This window comes from Loxodonta africana, chromosome 4 (assembly GCF_030014295.1).
Source record: "Loxodonta africana isolate mLoxAfr1 chromosome 4, mLoxAfr1.hap2, whole genome shotgun sequence".
Lineage (NCBI taxonomy): Eukaryota > Metazoa > Chordata > Mammalia > Proboscidea > Elephantidae > Loxodonta > Loxodonta africana.
In genome coordinates, this window is record NC_087345.1 from 14,326,716 (window position 1) to 14,345,909 (window position 19,194).

General features: G+C 44.8%; 1 protein-coding gene across 1 annotated transcript; it reads left to right on the top strand.

The window, feature by feature from the left end:
• Positions 1-3,642: 3,642 nt before the first annotated feature.
• On the top strand, positions 3,643-6,650 carry LOC100663177 (DNA dC->dU-editing enzyme APOBEC-3A-like). The gene is given in 4 exon segments (XM_064285109.1): positions 3,643-3,854; positions 5,565-5,829; positions 6,260-6,375; positions 6,636-6,650. Coding segments are annotated over 4 exon segments (543 nt in total). The 5' UTR covers positions 3,643-3,707.
• The last annotated feature ends 12,544 nt before the right edge of the window (positions 6,651-19,194 follow it).

Here is a 19,194-nt window from a genome sequence, read left to right on the forward strand (position 1 = left end):
CTAGTTCCATGTCCTCTTCTGAATCTGGCTTGAATTTCTGGCAGTTCCCTGTTGATATACTGCTGCAGCCACTTTTGAATGATCTTCAGCAAAAATTTTACTCCTGTGTGATATTAATGATAATGTTTGATCATTTCCACTTTCGGTTGGACCATCTTTCTTTGGAATAGGCGTAGATATGAAACTCTTCCATTTGGTTGGCCAGGTAGCTGTCTTCCACATTTCTTGGCATAGACTAATGAGTACTTCCAGTGCTGCATTTGCTTGTTGAAACATTTCAATTGGTATTCTGTCAGTTCCTGGAGCCTTGTTTTTTTGCCAGTGCCTTCAGAGCAGCTTGGACTTCTTCCTTCAGTATCATCAGGTCCCGATCATATGCTACCTCCTGAAATGGTTGAACATCAACCAGTTCTTTTTGGTACAGTGACTCTGTGTGTTCCTTCCATCTTCTTTTGATGCTTCTTGCATTGTTTCATACTTTTCCTGTAGAATCCTTCGCTATTGCAACTCGGGCTTGAATTTTTTCTTTAGTTCTTTCAGCTTGAGAAATGCTGAGCGTGTTATTCCCTTTTGGTTTTCTAACTTCAAGTCTTTGCACATGTCATCATAAATCTTTACTTGTCTTCTCGAGCTGCCCTTGGAAATCTTCAGTTCAGCTCTTTTACTTCATCATTTCTTCTGTTTGCTTTAGCTACTCAACATTCAAGAGCAAGTTTCAGAGTCTCTTCTGATATCCATTTTAGCCCATTCTTTCTTTCCTGTCTTTTTTAATGACCTCTTGTTGTCTTCACGTAATGACATCCTTTATGTCATTCCACAGTTCATCTGATCTTCAGTTATTAGTCTTCAATGTGTCAAGTCTATTCTTGAGACGGTCTCTAAATTCAAGTGAGATATACTCAAGGTGGTACTTTGGCTTTCATGGAATTGTTCTAATTTTCTTCAGCTTCAATATGAACTTGCACATGAGCAATTGATGGTCTCTTCCTCAGTCAGCTCCTAGCCTTGTTCTGATCAATGACATTGAGTTTTTACATTGTCTCTTTCCACCAAAAAAAAAAAAAACCGCCATTGCCATCAAGTTGATTCCAACTCATAGCGGCCCTACAGGACAGATTAGAACTACCCCACAGAGTTTCCAAGGAGAGCCTGGCAGATTCGAACTGCCAAACTTTTGGTTAGCAGCCGTAACACTTACCTACTATACCACCAGGTTTCCTCTCTTTCCACAGATGTAGTCAATTTGATTCCTATGTATCTGGCAATGTCCACATGTATAGTCTCTGTTTATATTGTTGAAAAAAGGTTTTTGCAACGAAGAAGTCACTGGTCTTGCAAAATTCTATCACGCGATCTCTAGCATCATTTTTATCACCAAGCCCATATTTTCCAGCTACTCATCCTTCTTCTGTTTTCAACTTTAATTCCAATCACCAGTAAGTATCAATGCATCCTGACAGCATGTTCTATCAGTTTCAGACTGCAGAAGTTGGTAAAAATCTTCAATTTCTTCATCTTTGGCCTTAGTGGTTGGTGCATAAACTTCCGTAATAGTCATATTACCTGGTCTTCCTAGTAGGCGTATGGATATTATCCTATCACCGACAGCGCTGTACTTCAGGATAGATCTTGAAACGTTCTTTTTGACAAAAAATGCAACACCATTCCTTTTCAAGTTGATGACAATATGACGATATGATTGTATGATTCAAAATGGCCAATACCAGTCCTTTTCAGCTCACTAATGCCTAGAATATCAATAAGATAGATTGACACAATTGCCCCAGTAATGGGCTTAAATATATCAATGATTATGAAGGTGGCGCAGGACTGGACAACATTTCATTCTGTTATCTATAAGGTCACCATGAGTCAGAGCCGACTGAACTGCAACTAACAATAATAGCACCATTTAACACACTGGGAAAGACATCATTACCTTCTGACCAACACTCTTTGGTTCCTTTTATTCCTACAGGGAGAACTAAATTCTGCTGAGGGCAGTGATAGTCCAGCTGAAATGACTCATTCCCCAGCTTCGATTCAGCTGGCAAGGACACGGCCACTGGAAAGGCATCCATAGAGCCTGGACTCTCTCCTCTGGGTCTACTGTTAGCATGTTGACACAAATCATGACTTGTCCTTAAGACAATTAGAGGGAGGAAGAAAAGGGGATGTATAGACCAGGGTGTCAAAGAGACAGAAAGAGGCTGCATTAATTTCCTGTTGCTGCAGTAACAAATTACCACTAATTTAGTGTTTAAAACAACACAGTTTATTAACTTATAATTTCGTAAGTTACAAGTCCAATACGACAAGTCATTACCTCCTAAAACCCCTGTCAAGTGAGAGTAATCGTATCTCTCTCAACTTTGCACTTGAAATACCGAGGGGTGAGTTCGTCCTCCACCCCTGACCATTTCTGTCTTTTTCCACCTTGATCAGGCCCTGTATCCCAAATAGACACATCTGGGCCAGAGCCTACCTTGTCCAATATGGGACAACTGCTTTCCAGGGGTGAAGGTGGGTCTGCAGCCAGAGCCTGAAAAAATAAACAGAAACTTACCTATGGATCATCACAGCATCATACACTGTTGTTTATAAGCAGAAAACAGGTTGGGCAACAACTTGTCCATTTCCGACAGCTCATGAGTCACAACCATCCTCTCAGTGGCCCTGAGTGCGGACTAGGGTAGGTGTGGCTCTGTCTCATCAGAAGGGTTGTGGGAACCCTGTGACCATATATTAGGACGCTAGGACTTTGAAGAACATCCTGAGAAGGGGAGAGCAGCCGTAAGCAGGCAGAAGCACGAGGAGGGGAGCCCAGTACCAAAGAAGGAGATGGAGGCAGGCGCAGAACCGAGGCCCAGGTACCCCACCCTCCCAGCCCCTCTGCTCCTGGGCCTCCCGCTCCAGGTCTTCGCTGATGGGGACCCACCTCCTCCCCTTTGGGGACTCCTGATCTGGCTCCTGGGGCTTGTTCTTTCCTCTCTTTGGCCATCTCTTCCTGATGTCTTCTCGACATATCCAGCCCGACCCCCAGCTCCTGGGCTGGACACTGCAGAGTCGCCTTTGGTGCCTCCCTCCTTCCTCTGCTCTCCAGTCTCCGAGGAAGCCCGGGACTTTCTACTCTGGAAAAGTCCCTGAGCTGGGGGCTAAGAGATCATTTTATCCTCAGCTGTATGATTTTTTTCAGTATGGCCTTTTTTATATAATAAAAAAAAAATTAAGTTATTTGGGGGAGAGAAAACTGTCTGGCATTCTTTTTCCGCAGTGGTCCCTCCAAAGAGTGTATTTGGCCCCAGTGCACAGTCCAGCAGGTGCTAATCCCATAGTCAAGAGCAAAGAGCCCCACTGGGTCCACTTCCAGCAGGGACACAGTCAGCCAAGGCCGGGACTGGGCAGGATGTGAACCCAGGGAAGGCAACCAGCCTCGCCATGGAGCAGGGGGCCCTCATCAGAGTGTCTGATCACCTGCATTGGCTCCTGGGGGACCCCAACAAGGCCAAGGAGCCCCAAGGATGGGCTGACTGTCCCATGAGCTCCCAGAAGGGGTCAGAGAGGGGAGCTTGGTGGCCTCCAGCACAGTGAACAGAAGCCCCTTCTCTGCAGGTCCTGGAGGGATAAGGATGAGACGGGGAAGTGGGGGGTATCCAGAAGAAGCCTTCTGAATTGTGGTTTTCTCTTGTCTGTGTCCCAGAGACCTGATGGATCAAAACATATTCCGCTTCAACTTTATTAATGACGCTTCCGTCCGTGGCCAGAAACAGACCTACCTGTGCTATGAGGTGGAGCTCCTAGATGGCAACTCCTGGGTCCCGTTGGATGAGGGCAGGGGCTTCCTCCTTAATCAGGTGAGGGTTCCAACCCAAAAGCAGCCAGGTAGGGCCTTCCTGAATCAAAAGACATTGATGGGCAGAAGGTTCTGTGTGTACATGTGTGTCCCACAGAGGCTTGCTCACCTTTGGAACCCACTACCCTGCAAGTCTGTCCTCGAGTTGAGTGGAGGTGGGATCCGTGGTGACTGGCTTCAGGTCACACATTGGTAGCAAGTCACCATGTCCCAGCCCAGAGTCACCCCATGCTCCGGGTCTCACCCCACTCCTCTGGAGATGCCCCCAGGATGGATGGTTTCAGGGTTGCAATAGACAAAATGTTTTCTCTGCACACCTGCCCAGGACCCGTCATAACCCCACTCACTGCCTCCAGGTGGAGCGCAAAGAGCATCTTCACAACATTGAAATGTAGGGAAAAAGGGCTTGCAGTGGTTAATATTCTGTGTTCACAAGGTCCGGGTTCCCAAATGCCTGTTTTCTGGGCTCAATTTTGGCAGAAGAGAGAGCCTGAAGCAGGTAGAGAGGAGGGAGGCAGCCCTGACCAGGGCAGAGGCCACAGTGCAGTGAGGTCAGGGGTCAACAACATTTGGGAGTGGGAAGGGGTGGCCAAGATCAGGGGTCCTGGAGTCCCACAGACATTCCTTTCTGGGCCTTTCCCATAACAGCCTCTGGCTCAAGAGGCTGAGTGGCTGTTGGCTGTGAGTCCAGGTGCAGATGCTACTTCTGGTCACTCTGGGCTGAGCCTGGGCCTGGCAGGACTCCACCCACTGCTAGGAGGCCCTTGCAAGGGTGCTGGTCCCCACACCTGCCTCATCAGCTGCACTTGGTAAAGGCACACCCTGTGGCCCCTTCTCACCTCACCTGTGACACCCGGTCGTACTCCTCTATTGTCTGTGCACTATTTTAGTGGCCTGACTGGGTTCCAGTCCCTGCTTGAAAATCTTTTCACTGCAGTTGCGGCAAATCTCCCAATTTCTATCAGCACAGAAAGGCTCTGCTCCCATCACCCAGGTCCCCATCTTGGTGAGGGTCCTACCAGGCCCCCTGGGCCTCAGTCCTCCTGCACAGCGAGCTCTTTTGACAGAGTCTGTATCGCCCTTGGGCTCAGCACAGGTGAGGCCCAGAGTAGGAGCTCGTGGAATGATTGGTGTGTGAGCAGGTGGGGAGGCAGGTCCGTGGGTGATAGATGAAGGAGGGCAAATCCCCTGAAGGAAGCACACCCAGGTCAACGTTGTCAGCCAAATGACCTTCGGGCTCCCCCTGTATCTCCCCTCCCTCCTCTAGCTCTTCATCTCCTTCTGCAGGGCCAGGACAAGGGGGAGGCAGAGGAGGCCCTTGCCTAGGGTGCAAAATAGAGGGGGGCCAGAAAAGTCAGTAAGCAAGATGAATACTATTTTAGTGCAAGATAAATAATATTTTAATGCCACATTTAAGTAATGAAAACAATCTCATGATGAACAAAATAACCACACTCTAATTACAGACAGATCAGGAACAGCGCTGAGCGGAACTATTTTGGAAGTGAAGCAAAATAAAAAGTCATCCGCACCGATCCTGTTCTCAATACTGCATCACAGTATTGAGATACCCTCATCGCTGTGGCTCGGTCCTTCCTCAGCTCCCTCTGATTTTGCGTTGCCACTTGCCTCATCCTAGTCCAGCCCTTGTCCCTGTTCACAAGTGACCTAACACTTTATTTTCTCTGTTCGGTCTGCTCCTGTTCCCCAGCCACGCCGCCATGCAGAGTTGTGCTTCCTGGACCGGGTTTCTTCTTGGCATCTGGACCCCACGAAGCACTACAAATTCACCTGGTTCCTTTCCTGGAGTCCCTGCCGTAACTGTGCCCAGGAAGTGGTTGCCTTCCTGGGGGGGAATAGCCACGTGAGCCTGAGCATCTTTGCCCCCCGAATCTATGATTACTACTCGGGATATGAGGAGGGCCTGCGCTCACTGCAGGGGGCCGGGGCCCATGTGTCCATCATGACCTCTACAGGTGAGAGTGGAACCCATGTGGGGTGGAAGGAAGGTTGGAAAAGGGCTGTGGAAAGTTGCTAGAAGAGATGGGAAGTATTTAGAATTCTTAGTCGAGAAGCCTTTGTTGCTGCCAGCAGAGGTGATGGAAGACTCCAGGACAAGTCTTGGGAGTCTAGTGGAAGAGAGAGCTCAGAGGAGATGAGGTCTAGGGGATGGGAGGGAGGGTGGCTGGTAGTGGAAGAAGGATTTGGGAGTTTTGAGAAAGAAGGAGGTTCTGGCTGGGTTATATCCTAGCTGGAAGAAAGAATTGGAAGGAGAAGCTCAGTTCCCGGGGGAGGGAAAGTGAAAGAGGAAGAAGGAAATTATGATGCAGAAATTCTGTCCCTAAGAGTGTTACACCTTTTTGCCCCCGAGGCTGGTGTTGAGTTTATTTTCCTCTCTCCACCCAGAGTTTGAGCATTGCTGGAGAACCTTTGTAGACAACCGTGGATGTCCCTTTGTGCCCTGGAATAGGCTGGATGAAAACAGCCAAACCATATCGAGGAGGCTGTAGAGTATTCTCCAGGTGCGAGCCCTCCCTCTCCCCTGGTGCTCTCTGTTCCCCTGTCTCCTCTCCCTCCCCTCTGCTCAGAGTCTCTTCTGTCTGTGCCTTGGGGGCATCCAGCACCTTCTCTTCCAGTCCTTCTTTCCAAGTCCCTCTGCTCCTCTCACTCCATGTGTCCCTCCGTCCACTTCTCTCTCTTTCATTGTCCCCCATCCCTTCTGTGTTTCTTACTTCGAACTGGCACACTCCCCTGCTCCATTCAATTCCCTTTCTCTTTCTAGAATGGAAACAACTGAGAGAACGGCTTTAGTATCTCCAAGGAGCTGGGAACCTGTGTTGAACAGCAGAAATGTAATCAATTACCTTCAAGAAACATAATTACACCGTTCTCCAAAATCTCCGGCTTGCTTACAATAGACCACCAAAAGACAATGAGTGCATAAGTGCTAGAATTCTTTAAAATCCAAGCAGAATTACATTTTATTTAAAATGTATTTCAGGTTCCAATTATATAGCAGTCAAGTACTACCAAGTAATTTTCCATTTTTTATGCAATAATTATTTAATTGGTTTTAAATCTAGAGCATTAAAATGAACTACCAAGAACCTTCTTGAATTCTTTTGCTTTGTAAATATATCATGAATTCCAAACAGTTAAAGAAATTCTTGCAAACACATAAATGGTTTTCTTTTTGGTTATGTGTCTGTCCTCATGTGGGGCAATGGTCATGCTAATTCCCTCTGGTAAAAACCCAAATCAGCTACACCTTTCAGGAGAAGAACCTAGAATTCACAAACTTACACTCATTGACAACTGTTAGCCAGAACTGTTTTTGAAATAGGAGACCATGCAATAAGAAAAGAAAAAGAAGTGATTCTAAATATTTGAAAGTTGCATGCAAATCTGCAGTTGTAGACGGAAGGAAATTACACCAGTGCTCACACAATTCCTAACTGTCGCAAATGGCCTGCACTGTTAATCTAAAGGTTGGCGGTTTGAACCCTGCCAGTGGTCCCGTGGAAGAAAAGATGTGGTGATCTCCTGTAATGATTAAAGCCAAGAAAACCCTATAGAGCAGTTCAACTTTGTAACACATGGTGTCACCATGAGTCAGAATCAAATTGACAGCAATTAACAACAAAAACAGCTGAGAGGAAACTGAGCGAGCGAGGTGGCTTCCTTGCAGGCTTTTCCTTTATAATCATCCCTGTCCTGCCCCACCCATTGGAGGCACCTAAGGCTACTCCCTCTCCTCTTATTCCCACACATATCTCTTGTGATTGTTAAGGTTGTGTGTCAACTGGGCTGGGCCATGATTCTCAGTCCTTTGGCAGTCATGTGATGTTGTGATCACTTCCATGATGAGATTTGATGTAATGTGATCGCTTCCATGATAGGATCTGCTGTGAGTAGCTAATCAGCTGAAAGGGAGTTTCCTTAGGTGTGTGGCCTGCATCTGAATATAAGTGGACTTCCTGGCAAGGCTCGTGGGTCCGGCAGCTGGCTCCTGTTTGTCTGACCACTAGTTCTTGGGACTTGAGCTAGCAGCTTACCTATGGTCTCGCCCGCCGATCTTGGGATTCATCAATCTTCCAGCCTTCGAGCAAGGTTCCCACTCTCTGACCTGCTGGTCTTGGGCTTGCCAGCTCCTGGGGCTACACAAATCAGGGGATGCCTCTATCCTGACCGACAGACTTTGGACTTAAGTCCCAGTGAGCCCCAAAAGGTGAAGTACAAAGTGTGACCCAGGAGGAGGTATGCTACACTCCAAAAGAGCTGCTTGGCTTTTTTAATATGAACAAACAAAAACCTGAGGAATATGTGTGGGAATGGCTATTAAGGGTATGGGATAATGGTGCAAGGAACATAAAAATCGATCACCAAAAAACCAAACCCAGTGCCGTCGAGTTGATTCCAACTCACAGCAGTCTGAGTTTATTGATATGGGCCCACTAAGACGTGTCTGTCAGTTTGTCTTACTGTGGGGGCTTGTTCGTTGCCATGATGCCAGCAATATTCAAATACCAGCAAGGTTATCCATGGTGGACAGGTTTCAGGTGAGCTTTCAGACTAAGACAGACTAGGAAGAACGACACAGCAGTCTACTTCTGAAAAGATTTAGCCAGTGAAAACCTTATGAATAGCAGCAGAACATTGTTTGATACAGTGTCAGAACATAAGCCCCTCAGGTTGGAAGGTACTGAAAATATGACTGGGGAAGAGCTGCCTCCTCAAAGTAGAGTTGACCTTAATGACATGGATGGAATAAAGCTTTTGGGACCTTCATTTGCTGATGTGGCATGACTCAAAATGAGAAGAAACAGCTGCAAACATCCGTTAATAATCAGAACGTGGAATGTACCGAGTATGAATCCAGAAAAATTGGAAGTTGTCAAAAATGAAATGGAATGCATGAACACTGATATCCAAGAAGCACCTGGTGGATCTGAACTACCAACTTTTGGTTAGCAGCCATAGCACTTAGCCACTATGCCACCAGGGTTTCCTGATCCTAGGCATTACTGGACTGACATGGACTGGTATTAGTCATTTTGAATTGGACAATCATACGGTCTATTATGCAGGGAATGACAACCTGAAGAGGAATGGCACTGCATTCATCGACAAAAAAGACGTTTCAAGATCCATCCTGAAGTACAGTGCTGTCAGCGATGGGATAATATCCATACATGTACAAGGAAGACGGGTTAATATGGCTGCTATTCAAATTTACGCACCAACCATTAAGGCCAAAGAAGAAGAAATTGAAGACTTTTACCAATTTCTGCAGTCTGAAATTGATAGAACATGTAATCAGGATGCATTGATAACTACTGGTGAGTGATTGGAATGCAAAAGTTGGGAACAAAGAAGGATTGGTAGTTGGAAAATATGGGCTTGGTGATAGAAACTATGCCAGAGATCTCATGATAGACTTTTGCAAGACCAAGGACTTCTTCACCGCAGGTACCTTTTTTCACCAACATAAACGGCGACTATACACATTGACTTCACCAAATGAAATACACAGGAATCAAATCGACTACATCTGTGAGAAGAGACAATGGAAAAACTCAATATCACTGTCAGAACAAGGCCAGAGGCTGACTGAGGAACAGACCACCAGTTGCTCATATCCAAGTTCAAGATGAAACTGAAGAAAATTAGAACAAGTCAATGAGAGCCAAAGTATGACCTTGAGTATATCCCACCTGAATTTAGAGATCAACTCAAGAATAGATTTGACGCGTTGAACACTAATGACTGAAGACCAGATGAGCTGTGGAATGACATCAAGGACATCATACATGAAGAAAGCAAAAGATCATTAAAAAGACAGGAAAGAAAGAAAAGACCAAAATGGATGCCAGAAGAAACTCAGAAACGTGCTCTTGAATATCGAGTAGTTAAAGTGAAAGGAAGAAATGATGGAGTAAAAGAGTTGAACAGAAGATTTCCAAGGGTGGCTCAAGAAGACAAAGTATTATAATGACATGTGCAAAAAGCTGGAGATGGAAAACCAAAAGGGAAGAACATGCTCAATGTTTCTCAAGCTGAAAGAACTGAAGAAAAAATTCAAGCCTCGAGTTGCAATATAGAAGGTTCTGTGGGAAAAATATTAAAAGACTCAGGACACATCAAAAGAAGATGGAAGGAATATACAAAGTCACTATGCCAAAAAGAATTGGTCATCATTCAACCATTTCAGGAGGTACCATATGATAAGGAACCAATGGTACTGAAGGAAGAAATCCAAGCTGCACGGAAGACATTGGAGAAAAACGAGGCTCCAGGAATTGACAGAATACCAACTGAGATGTTTCAACAAATTAATACAGTGTTGGAAGTACTCATTTGTCAATGCCAAGAAATTGGAAGACAGCTACCTGGCCAACCCACTGGAAGAAATTTATATTTATGCCTATTCTCAAGAAAGGTGATCCAACTGAATGCGGAAATTATTGAACAATATCATTAACATCATATGCAAGTAAAAGTTCCCTGAAGATCACTCAAAAGCCGCTGCAGCAGTATATCAACAGGGAACCTCCAGAAATTCAGGCCAGATCCAGAAGAAGATATGGAACCAGAGATATCATTGCTAATGTCAGATGGATCCTGGCTGAAAACAGAGAATACCAGAAAGATGTTTACCTGTGTTTTATTGACTATGCAAAGGCATTCAGCTGTGTGGATCATAACAAATTATGGATAACATTGCAAAGAATGGGAATTCCAGAACACTTAATTGTGCTCCTGAGAAACCTATACATAGACCAAGAGGCGGTCATTCAAAGAGAACAATGGAATACTAAGCGGTTTAAAGTCAGAAAAGGTGTGCGTCAGGGTTGTATCCTTTCACCATACCTATTCAATCTGTATGCTGAGCAAATAATCCAAGAAGCTGGAGCACATGAAGAAGAATGGGGCATCAATATTGGAGGAAGACTCATTAACAACCTGCGTTATGCAGATAACACAACCCTGATTGCTGAAAGTGAAGAGGACTTGAAGCACTTACTAATGAAGATCAAAGACCACAGTCTTCAGTATGGATTACACCTCAACATAAAGAAGACAAAAATCCTCACAGCCAGACCAATAAGGAAACCCTGGTGGCGTAGTGGTTAAGTGCTGAGGCTGCTAACCAAAAGGTTGGCAGTTCAAATCCACCAGGCACTCCTTGGAAACTCTATGGGGCAGTTCTACTCTGTGCTATAGGGTCTCTATGAGTGGGAATTGATTCTGTGGCAACGGGTTTGATTTTGGTTTTCTTGGACCAATAAGCAACGTCATGATAAACAGAGATAAGGTTGACGTTGTCAAGGATTTCTTTTTACTTGGATCCACAATCAACACCCATGGAAGCAGCAGTCAAGAAATCAAAAGATGCATTGTGTTGGGCAAATCTATCGTAAAAGAATTCTTTAAAGTGTTAAGCAAACATGTCACCTTGAAGACTAAGGTGAGCCTGACCCAAGCCATGGTGTTTTCAGTTGCCTTCTATGCATGTGAAAGCTGGACAATGAATAAGGAAGATCAAAGAAGAATTGATGCCTTTGAATTGTGGTGTTGGCAAAGAATATTGAATATACCATGGACTGCCAAAAGAATGAACCAATCTGTCTTGGAAGGAGTACAAGCAGAATGCTCCTTAGAAGCAAGGATGGCAAGATTATGTCTTACGTGTCTTGGACATGTTGTCAGGAGGGACCACTCCCTGGAGAAGGACATCATGGTTGGTAAAGTAGAGGGTCAACGAAAAAGAGGAAGTCTCTCCATGAGATCAAGTGACACAGTGGCTGCAACAATGGGCTTAAGCATACCAACTATTGTGAGAATGGCACAGGATGGGGCATGGTTTCATTCTGTCATACACAGGGTTGCTATGAGTCAGAAGTGACTGAATGGCACCTAAGGACAATAAAGCACAGATTCTTCATTCAGTGTTTCAGCTCAAGAAGTTAGGAAAGAATCTAATAGTTTATTTGGTTGGTTGGCTGAAGCATGGATTACACAGTGGCCTGCAATAAGTCAAGTTGAAGTACCAGACCTGCCTTGGTATACTGTAGAAGAAGGTATCCAAAGGCTTAGGAAAACTGGCATGCTAGACTGGATTTATCAGGGTAGAACCACAGACCCACACATGGAGTGCCCAGAGGACACACCATTTACCACAACAGTGAGGAACAAATTTGTGAAGGGAGCGCCAGCATCCTTGAAGATTGTTGTGATTGCTATTTTGTGTAAGTCAGACTTGACAGGAGAAGCTGCCCTAACTGAATGAAGACACCTGACTACAGTGGGGCTGATTAGACCCCATGGTAGCAGAGGCCAAGTGGCGGCACTCAGTTGACAAAAACAAGGTGAATGGGTTACTGTAATGGACAGCAGAGTCAAAGCAGTAATCAGAAGAGTCTCACTCATATGGACTTATGGCATTGGCTACTGAGCCACGGTGTCCCTAGCAGTGAAACAGGAAATCTACTAGATATTTACTTGATCTATACAAGCGGATGAATTCTAGGTCAAGTGAACATCAGTCTCGAGTGAGTTTAAAGACCCACAACCCGTTGAATGTTTGTTATGAGGTTTAAATGAGATAATGCTCCTAAGTTGCAGCACCAGGAGCTGCTCCATTAGTGCTATTACCCACCCCCGTTCTCCCACCCCCATTTCCATGAAGTTTCATCCCTAATAAGCAGGGAGCATAACCAGAATGCTCCTTAGAAGCAAGGATGGTGAGACTTCATCTCACATACTTTGGACATGTTATCAGGAGGGATCAGTCCCTGAAGAAGGACATCATGCTTGGTAGAGTAGGGGGTCAGTGAAGAAGAGGAAGACCCTCAGTGAGATGGGCTGACACAGTGGCTGCAACAATGGACTCAAGCATAACAACTACTGTGAGAACGGAGCAGGACCAGGCAGCGTCTCATTCTGTTGTACGTCGGGTTGCTGAGTAGGAACCAACTCGACAGCACCTAACAACAACAACAACACATGCCCTGACTCCAGAGTGCTACTAACCCATTTGGCACCTATGTGACAGAGTAAAGTACTTCTCCCTCTGAGCAGACACAGCCCCACACCAGGGCCCAAGGGGACAAGTGTCATTGGGCTGCAGCCCCCATTCTCCCATCGGCGGCCTCCTTGTACAGTGCCAGGCTGAGCAACTGTATAGGACAGCCCTGTTACGGCACGCACTCTGACAACAATTCCAGAAGTTACAACCAACTCCTCAGCCCGTGACAGCCCTCAGGACAAACCTCTTACTACCACCTGTGCCATATCCCATCTCCCACCTGCTCACTGGCCTCACCATCCTGGGACCATGCCCTCACTTCCCCCCCATCCCCGACTCAGGTAGAAACATCTCCCTCAGCTGTTTGAGAAAATGTCAGCACAGGTAGACCTATAGGAAGAGTGGTATTGCTGTTGGGCTTCTCCCATCTTCCTGCCAGGTTATGGCCTTCTTGAAGTGCAGGATGGAGTCCAGGTCATTTGTGACACCAGGACCTTGCATATGTATTTTGCATAAGTAAGTGACTGAATGAACCAGTGAGCATCTAAGTGGGCGATGGAGGAGAGATCCAGAGCTCAGGCATCTGGGTGCTGGTGCTGATGCTGGTGAAGGAAGATGCATTAGTTAAGGAACAAATATACCCCCAAATTGCAGTGGTATTACACAAAGGATGCCTGGTTTTCCCTCACACAACAGTCTCATGGGGGTGATCTGAAGCAACAGGTGGGAAGCTCCTTCTGAAAGTGAATCAAGACCCAGGGCTCCCAGAGGCCTTTGCACACAGTTGATGGAAGGGGAAGGAGACTGGAGAAGCCCCACCAACTTTTATCATTACTTCAGCTCATATTCCATTGGCAAGGATGGGTCACATGGCCACACCAAGATGTAAGGGGCTGGCCATGATGGGAAATAGAGTCCTAGCACAGCAACTATTCCGACAACACCCCACGCTGTGGAAGTGGAGCCGGGAGGTTTGGCTAATAGTTAGCCACCCTTGCCACAGAAGACGAGCAGAATCAGCATAAGCTGTTATCCAGCATGAGTTAGGGGCATTCTTGCTCTATAAGAAATTTGTTGTGGTGTCCCTTCTCCAGGAAGCCTTTCTTGAATTCTCCCAGGCCAGGCAATTCTGTTCCAGCCATGCCCAGTGCTCTCATTTGCCCCCAGTGAACCAAACATTTTGAAAGACTCTCCCATTTGGATAAAATCAACCCTCACTCTTGGTTTTTAATTCCTAGCGCCTAGAACAGCTCCAGGCACAGTGCTCACTCAATGCTTGGGGAAAACTCAATGAAAGAATGAATAAGCCCCACCCCTGCACCAAGAAACTGAGGGACTAGTGTCATACTTGTGCACTGAAGTGAACGCATTCAGGACTTGGGGAAGCTCAGAGGCAGGCACTTCATACAATCTGGAGGGAAGATGGCCTGAGAGGGCTTTCCAGAGCAGGTGGCCCCTGAAATTAGTCTTAAGGGTTAGATAGGAGTCAGCCAGGCTAGACAATCATTACATAAGAATAGCGTATACAAAGACACATGAACATAACAGTGACTGCATCACACTTCATTCTGTTCCCAAGGGACCCCATAGGCAAAGCTAACAGACAGGGCACAGGCTGGAGGAGTATATTTGCAACATTTAATACCTACAAGTGATTAATACAGTAGACAGTATTGATACAAAGCCTAGACCCGCTTATACTGGTATTCTGATTACCGACTCAAACCGTAAGTAGAGGCCAACAGGGCTATGTCTTAGTTACCTAGGACTGCCATAACACCAACAACAAAAAAAAACACAAACAAGTGGCTTTAAAGAATAGCCAATTTATTTTCTCACAGTTCTAAAAGTCCAAATCAGGGTCTTGGCCATCTTGATTTCTTTTGCAGACCTCTTTCTTAGTTTCTAGTGTCTGACAACAATCCTTGGCATTCTTTTGCGTGTAAATGGATCTTCCCATGGTGTCTGCTTTCCCGCATGTGCATCTGTGTCTATTCTGCTTGTTTCATAAGATGCCTCTCAGAGTGGTTAGGTTTAGGACTCATCCTACTCTGGTATGACCTCATTAGCATAGCAAAAGAAATCCCCTCTTTTCAAACAGGTTCCTACTTACAAATGCAGTGCTTAGGACTTCCACATTTCTTCTGTTGGGGACACAATTTGATTCATGACAGGCCACATCCTGACATCCTTTATGAAGGTGTTCCAAGCGGATCCCCTAATCTGAAGCAGAATTCTATTCTTTCATGGGCTCCCCAACCCTACAAAGGAGAAATTGAAGAAGTTGGAGGTCTGGAACACACCATTCTCATGAATGGGAAATAGTTTCCATTTATGGGAGCGGCATAAAAGGAGACTGTGAGATTCTCAACCCTTTTGGACAAGGTGTCAAGAAGTTATACCAAGATTAACCATTTACAAGACCCTCTAAAGAACTACTGATGGCTCTAGGTTTCAAAATGGTGGGCAGAAAAAGTACACAGTAAAATCTCATCAGCATGCACAAAAGTCTTAGAAATGAGAGAAAAGATTTAGAAATAGAATTTCATATGTATTTATGCTCAAAAACATAGCAGCAATCCTCAGTGGATCAGAAGCTTAGAGGCCCTTCTTCTTGTCCAACTCCACCATATACATATATTTTTTTCGCTGACTTCAGCAATAATCCAGAGATTGGCTGGATCCCCCTTAACAACTTGGTGTTCTTAGCTTGAACCCAATAATTCCACCATCTGAAGTTCTCCCAGGAATTTTGGTTAATTCTGGGATTCTTCACCCTCAGGATCTCCTCTGTCCTCAACTACAACCTCCTCACATAATCTGTGTTTTGCTTTACCCCAAGCGCAGACAAAGAACTCAAAACCCTTCAGGTTGCTCCAAATCTCCTATTACAAAAAACGAATGCATGGCTGTGAAGCCGCCACGAAACATTCAGCGAAGTGGAGGGCAAGGAGAATGTGGCACAGCCCTCCCACGGTGAATGATGCAGAACTCCCCTGTCAGGTGTGCTCGCCCTGAGGTTCTCAACTCTGTCACTTCCCAAATACACTGCCCCAGGCCCTTGGACCTGATGTTTTGTTTTGGTTTTGTTTTCTTCCTCTCTGTTATATAACTCATCTCTCCCAGGCCCCACCTAAACTTGCACCCCAAATCCATCCTGATTTGGGAGTGGAAGAAGCCTTCTTTTTAACATGCTCCAGCCTTTTAGGAGAGCAGTTGGAGCTACATGCTCAGTGTCTTTGTTTCTTCTGAATCCTACCTGTGATCACCTTGACTATGAAGGTTCTTGATTTTTCCCATCTACTTTTTAGCTTTTCATTAAAATCTTTAGTTAACTCACAATAATAATCTTTTTTATTCTAAAATCATGTATATTATTAAACAACTCTAATCTTTCTAACAATAAGTCCTAGTGAAGAAGTTCAGCAGATATTCTGAAACACATGTTCCAGGCCTTTAGATTTGTAAGAGATGCAGGTAAGTGGCTTCAGAGATTTCCTTTTTCTTTTTGTTTGCTTAAGAACATTGAGTACTTACTGTGTGTTAGGCCCTCTCCTTGGCACTTCACATGCAAGGTCCTATTCAACCTTTACAATCTCCTTGCCAGGAAGTTAAATGTTATTATCTCCATGCCATAGGTGAGCAAAGTAGGCTCAGGAAGAAGTCACTTGTCCAAAGACACAGCCAAGAAGAGGTAGCCAGACTCAAGTTCAAGGTCTCAAATCCAACTGACTCCAAAGGCCCCACTGAGGAAAGACAAATGTGATGAATGAATAAAACTGACAGGAAGAAGTGAGCAGGGGGTAAAAGATGACACCAAATGTTCTGGGCCAGGAAACCGGGGGTTGAGAAGCTCAGCCAGAAAACTATGCTTGGGAGGCATTAGAAGAAATGTGAGAGTTGGTGCCTGAGACGTGACAAAGACCCAGAAGGAAGGATATTAGAGAAAGAGGGGAAAGGAAACAGGCCCGAGTGCAGAGAAGGTGCCTTCAGAGAGGAACGTGAGTCTGTGGGGGAGTAAGCCTCAGGAACCAGAAAAAGAAATCTGCATGGAGCCAGGTGCTGCAAAAGGGGCTGTGGAGCCCTGGTCAGCCCCAAGCTTCTCTTGTTCCATTTCCCCACTGCTTTTTCTGTTTCCTGGAATCTCTGATTGCTTTCTCCATCTATCAGGGATTTTTGGTTACAAGCAGAACAAAGTGGCCGTGGCTAACTAGAGAAGTGAGCCACTTCTCTAGTGGAAAGACACACAGGAGCGCATGGCGTTGAAGGAAACACTGTAGAACCAGGGCTCAGGAAGGACAAGACTTGGTGAAGCTCCAAGGTCAGGGGAAGAGGCCAATGAACAGTCCTGGGAGGCTCAGCCACTGGGATAAAAAGAGCTCTGACCACGTTTTCTGTCGCATTATTTTGTTCAGAGTCAGAGACCAGAAAAGTCAGATGGGTTGAGCTTGGGTTCTGAACTGGCCCTTGTCCTGAAGAGTTCAGAATGTCCTTCCACAATCCCATCAAGACAGCAACTAAGGGGAAAGAGATGGTTCCAAAGGAAATGGAGGCAGGTAAGACCAGTCAAGATCAGCTATGCATTTTGTTGTCTTCAGTGGCATCATTAGAGGGGTGCAGGGGGTGTGGACAGCACCAGTTGACACTGTCAGAAAAGGTGACATCACAATGACTGTCTATAAAATTTATTATTTTTTTATGAAAATATCCCTATAGTTAATTATAACAACTAAAACCAACTTACACGTATCAATATACATACATGGCTAAAACTCTACGCTAATTTACTTTTTTAATGTGCTGTGATCAGAGCTGTCATTACTACCCAATTACAGTGAGGCTTCAAATCACATAGTTTCATCTGCATTCATTACAAGCACGTGATGTTGTTTTCATTGCTGCCAGTGTTTATAGTCACTGATTTTGTCAAATTTTCTGGCATTTTAGCTACAATATTATGGTAATTAGTATTTATGAACCTATATTAATAACTTTTTTAAGAACAAAGTAGTAATTAAAGGAAAAGAAGGAGAGATATACAAGCATTATGATTTACAAGTAAAATTAGTACAAAATACATTACTAAGGATTCTGTGTGGTCTGGTATTAATGATATTGTTTGATAATTTCCACATTCAGTTGGATCACCTTTCTTAGGAATAGCCATGAATATGGATCTCTTCTAGTCGGTTGGCCAGGTAGCTGTCTTCCAAATTGCTTGGCATAGACAAGTGACCACTTCCATCATTGCATCCGTTTGTTGAAACTTCTCAGTTGATATTTATGCCTATTCCCAAGAAAGATGATCCAACTGAATGCGGAAATTATCGAACAATATCATTAATATCAGACGCAAGCAAAATTTTCCTGTAGATCATTCAAAAGCAGCTGCAGCAGTATATCTACTGGGAACTGCCAGAAATTCAGGCTGGATTCAGAAGAGGTCGTGGAATCACGGATACCATCGCTGATGTCAGATGGATCCTGGCTGAAAGCAGAGAATACCAGAAAGATGTTTACCTGTGTTTTATTGACTATGCAAAGGCATTCAACTGTGTGGATCATAACAGAGTATGGATAACATTTTGAAGAATGGGAATTCCAGAACACTTAATTGTGCTCATGAGGAACCTTTACATAGATCAAGAGGCAGTCGTTTGGACAGAGCAAGGGAATACCACGTGGTTTAAAGCCAGGAAAGGTGTGTCTCAAGATTGTATCCTTTCACCATACCTATTCAATCTGTATGCTGAATAAGTAACCTGAGAAGCTGGACTATATGAAGAAGAACAGGGCATCAAGATTGGAGGAAGACTTATTAACAACCTGCGTTATGCAGATGACACAACCTTCCCTGCTGAAACTGAAGAGGATTTGAAGCACTTACTGATAAAGATCAAAGACCATGGCCTTCAGTATGGATTGCACCTCAACATAAAGGAAACAAAAGTCCTCACAATTGGACCAATGAGCAAAGAGAAAAGATCCAAGACGTCATGGATTTCATTTTACTTGGATCCACAATTAACACCCATGGAAGCAGCAGTCAAGAAATCAAAAGACGCATTGCATTGGGCAAATCTGCTGCAAAGGACCTCTTTAAAGTGTTGAAAAGCAAAGATGTCACCTTGAAGACTAAGGTGCACCTGACCCAAGCCATGATATTTTCAATCGCATCATATGCATGTGAAAGCTGGACAATGAATAAGGAAGATCAAAGAAGAATTGATGCCTTTGAATTGTGGTGTTGGAGAAGATTATTGAAATATACCATGGACTGCCAAAAGAATGAACAAATTTATCTTGGAAGAAG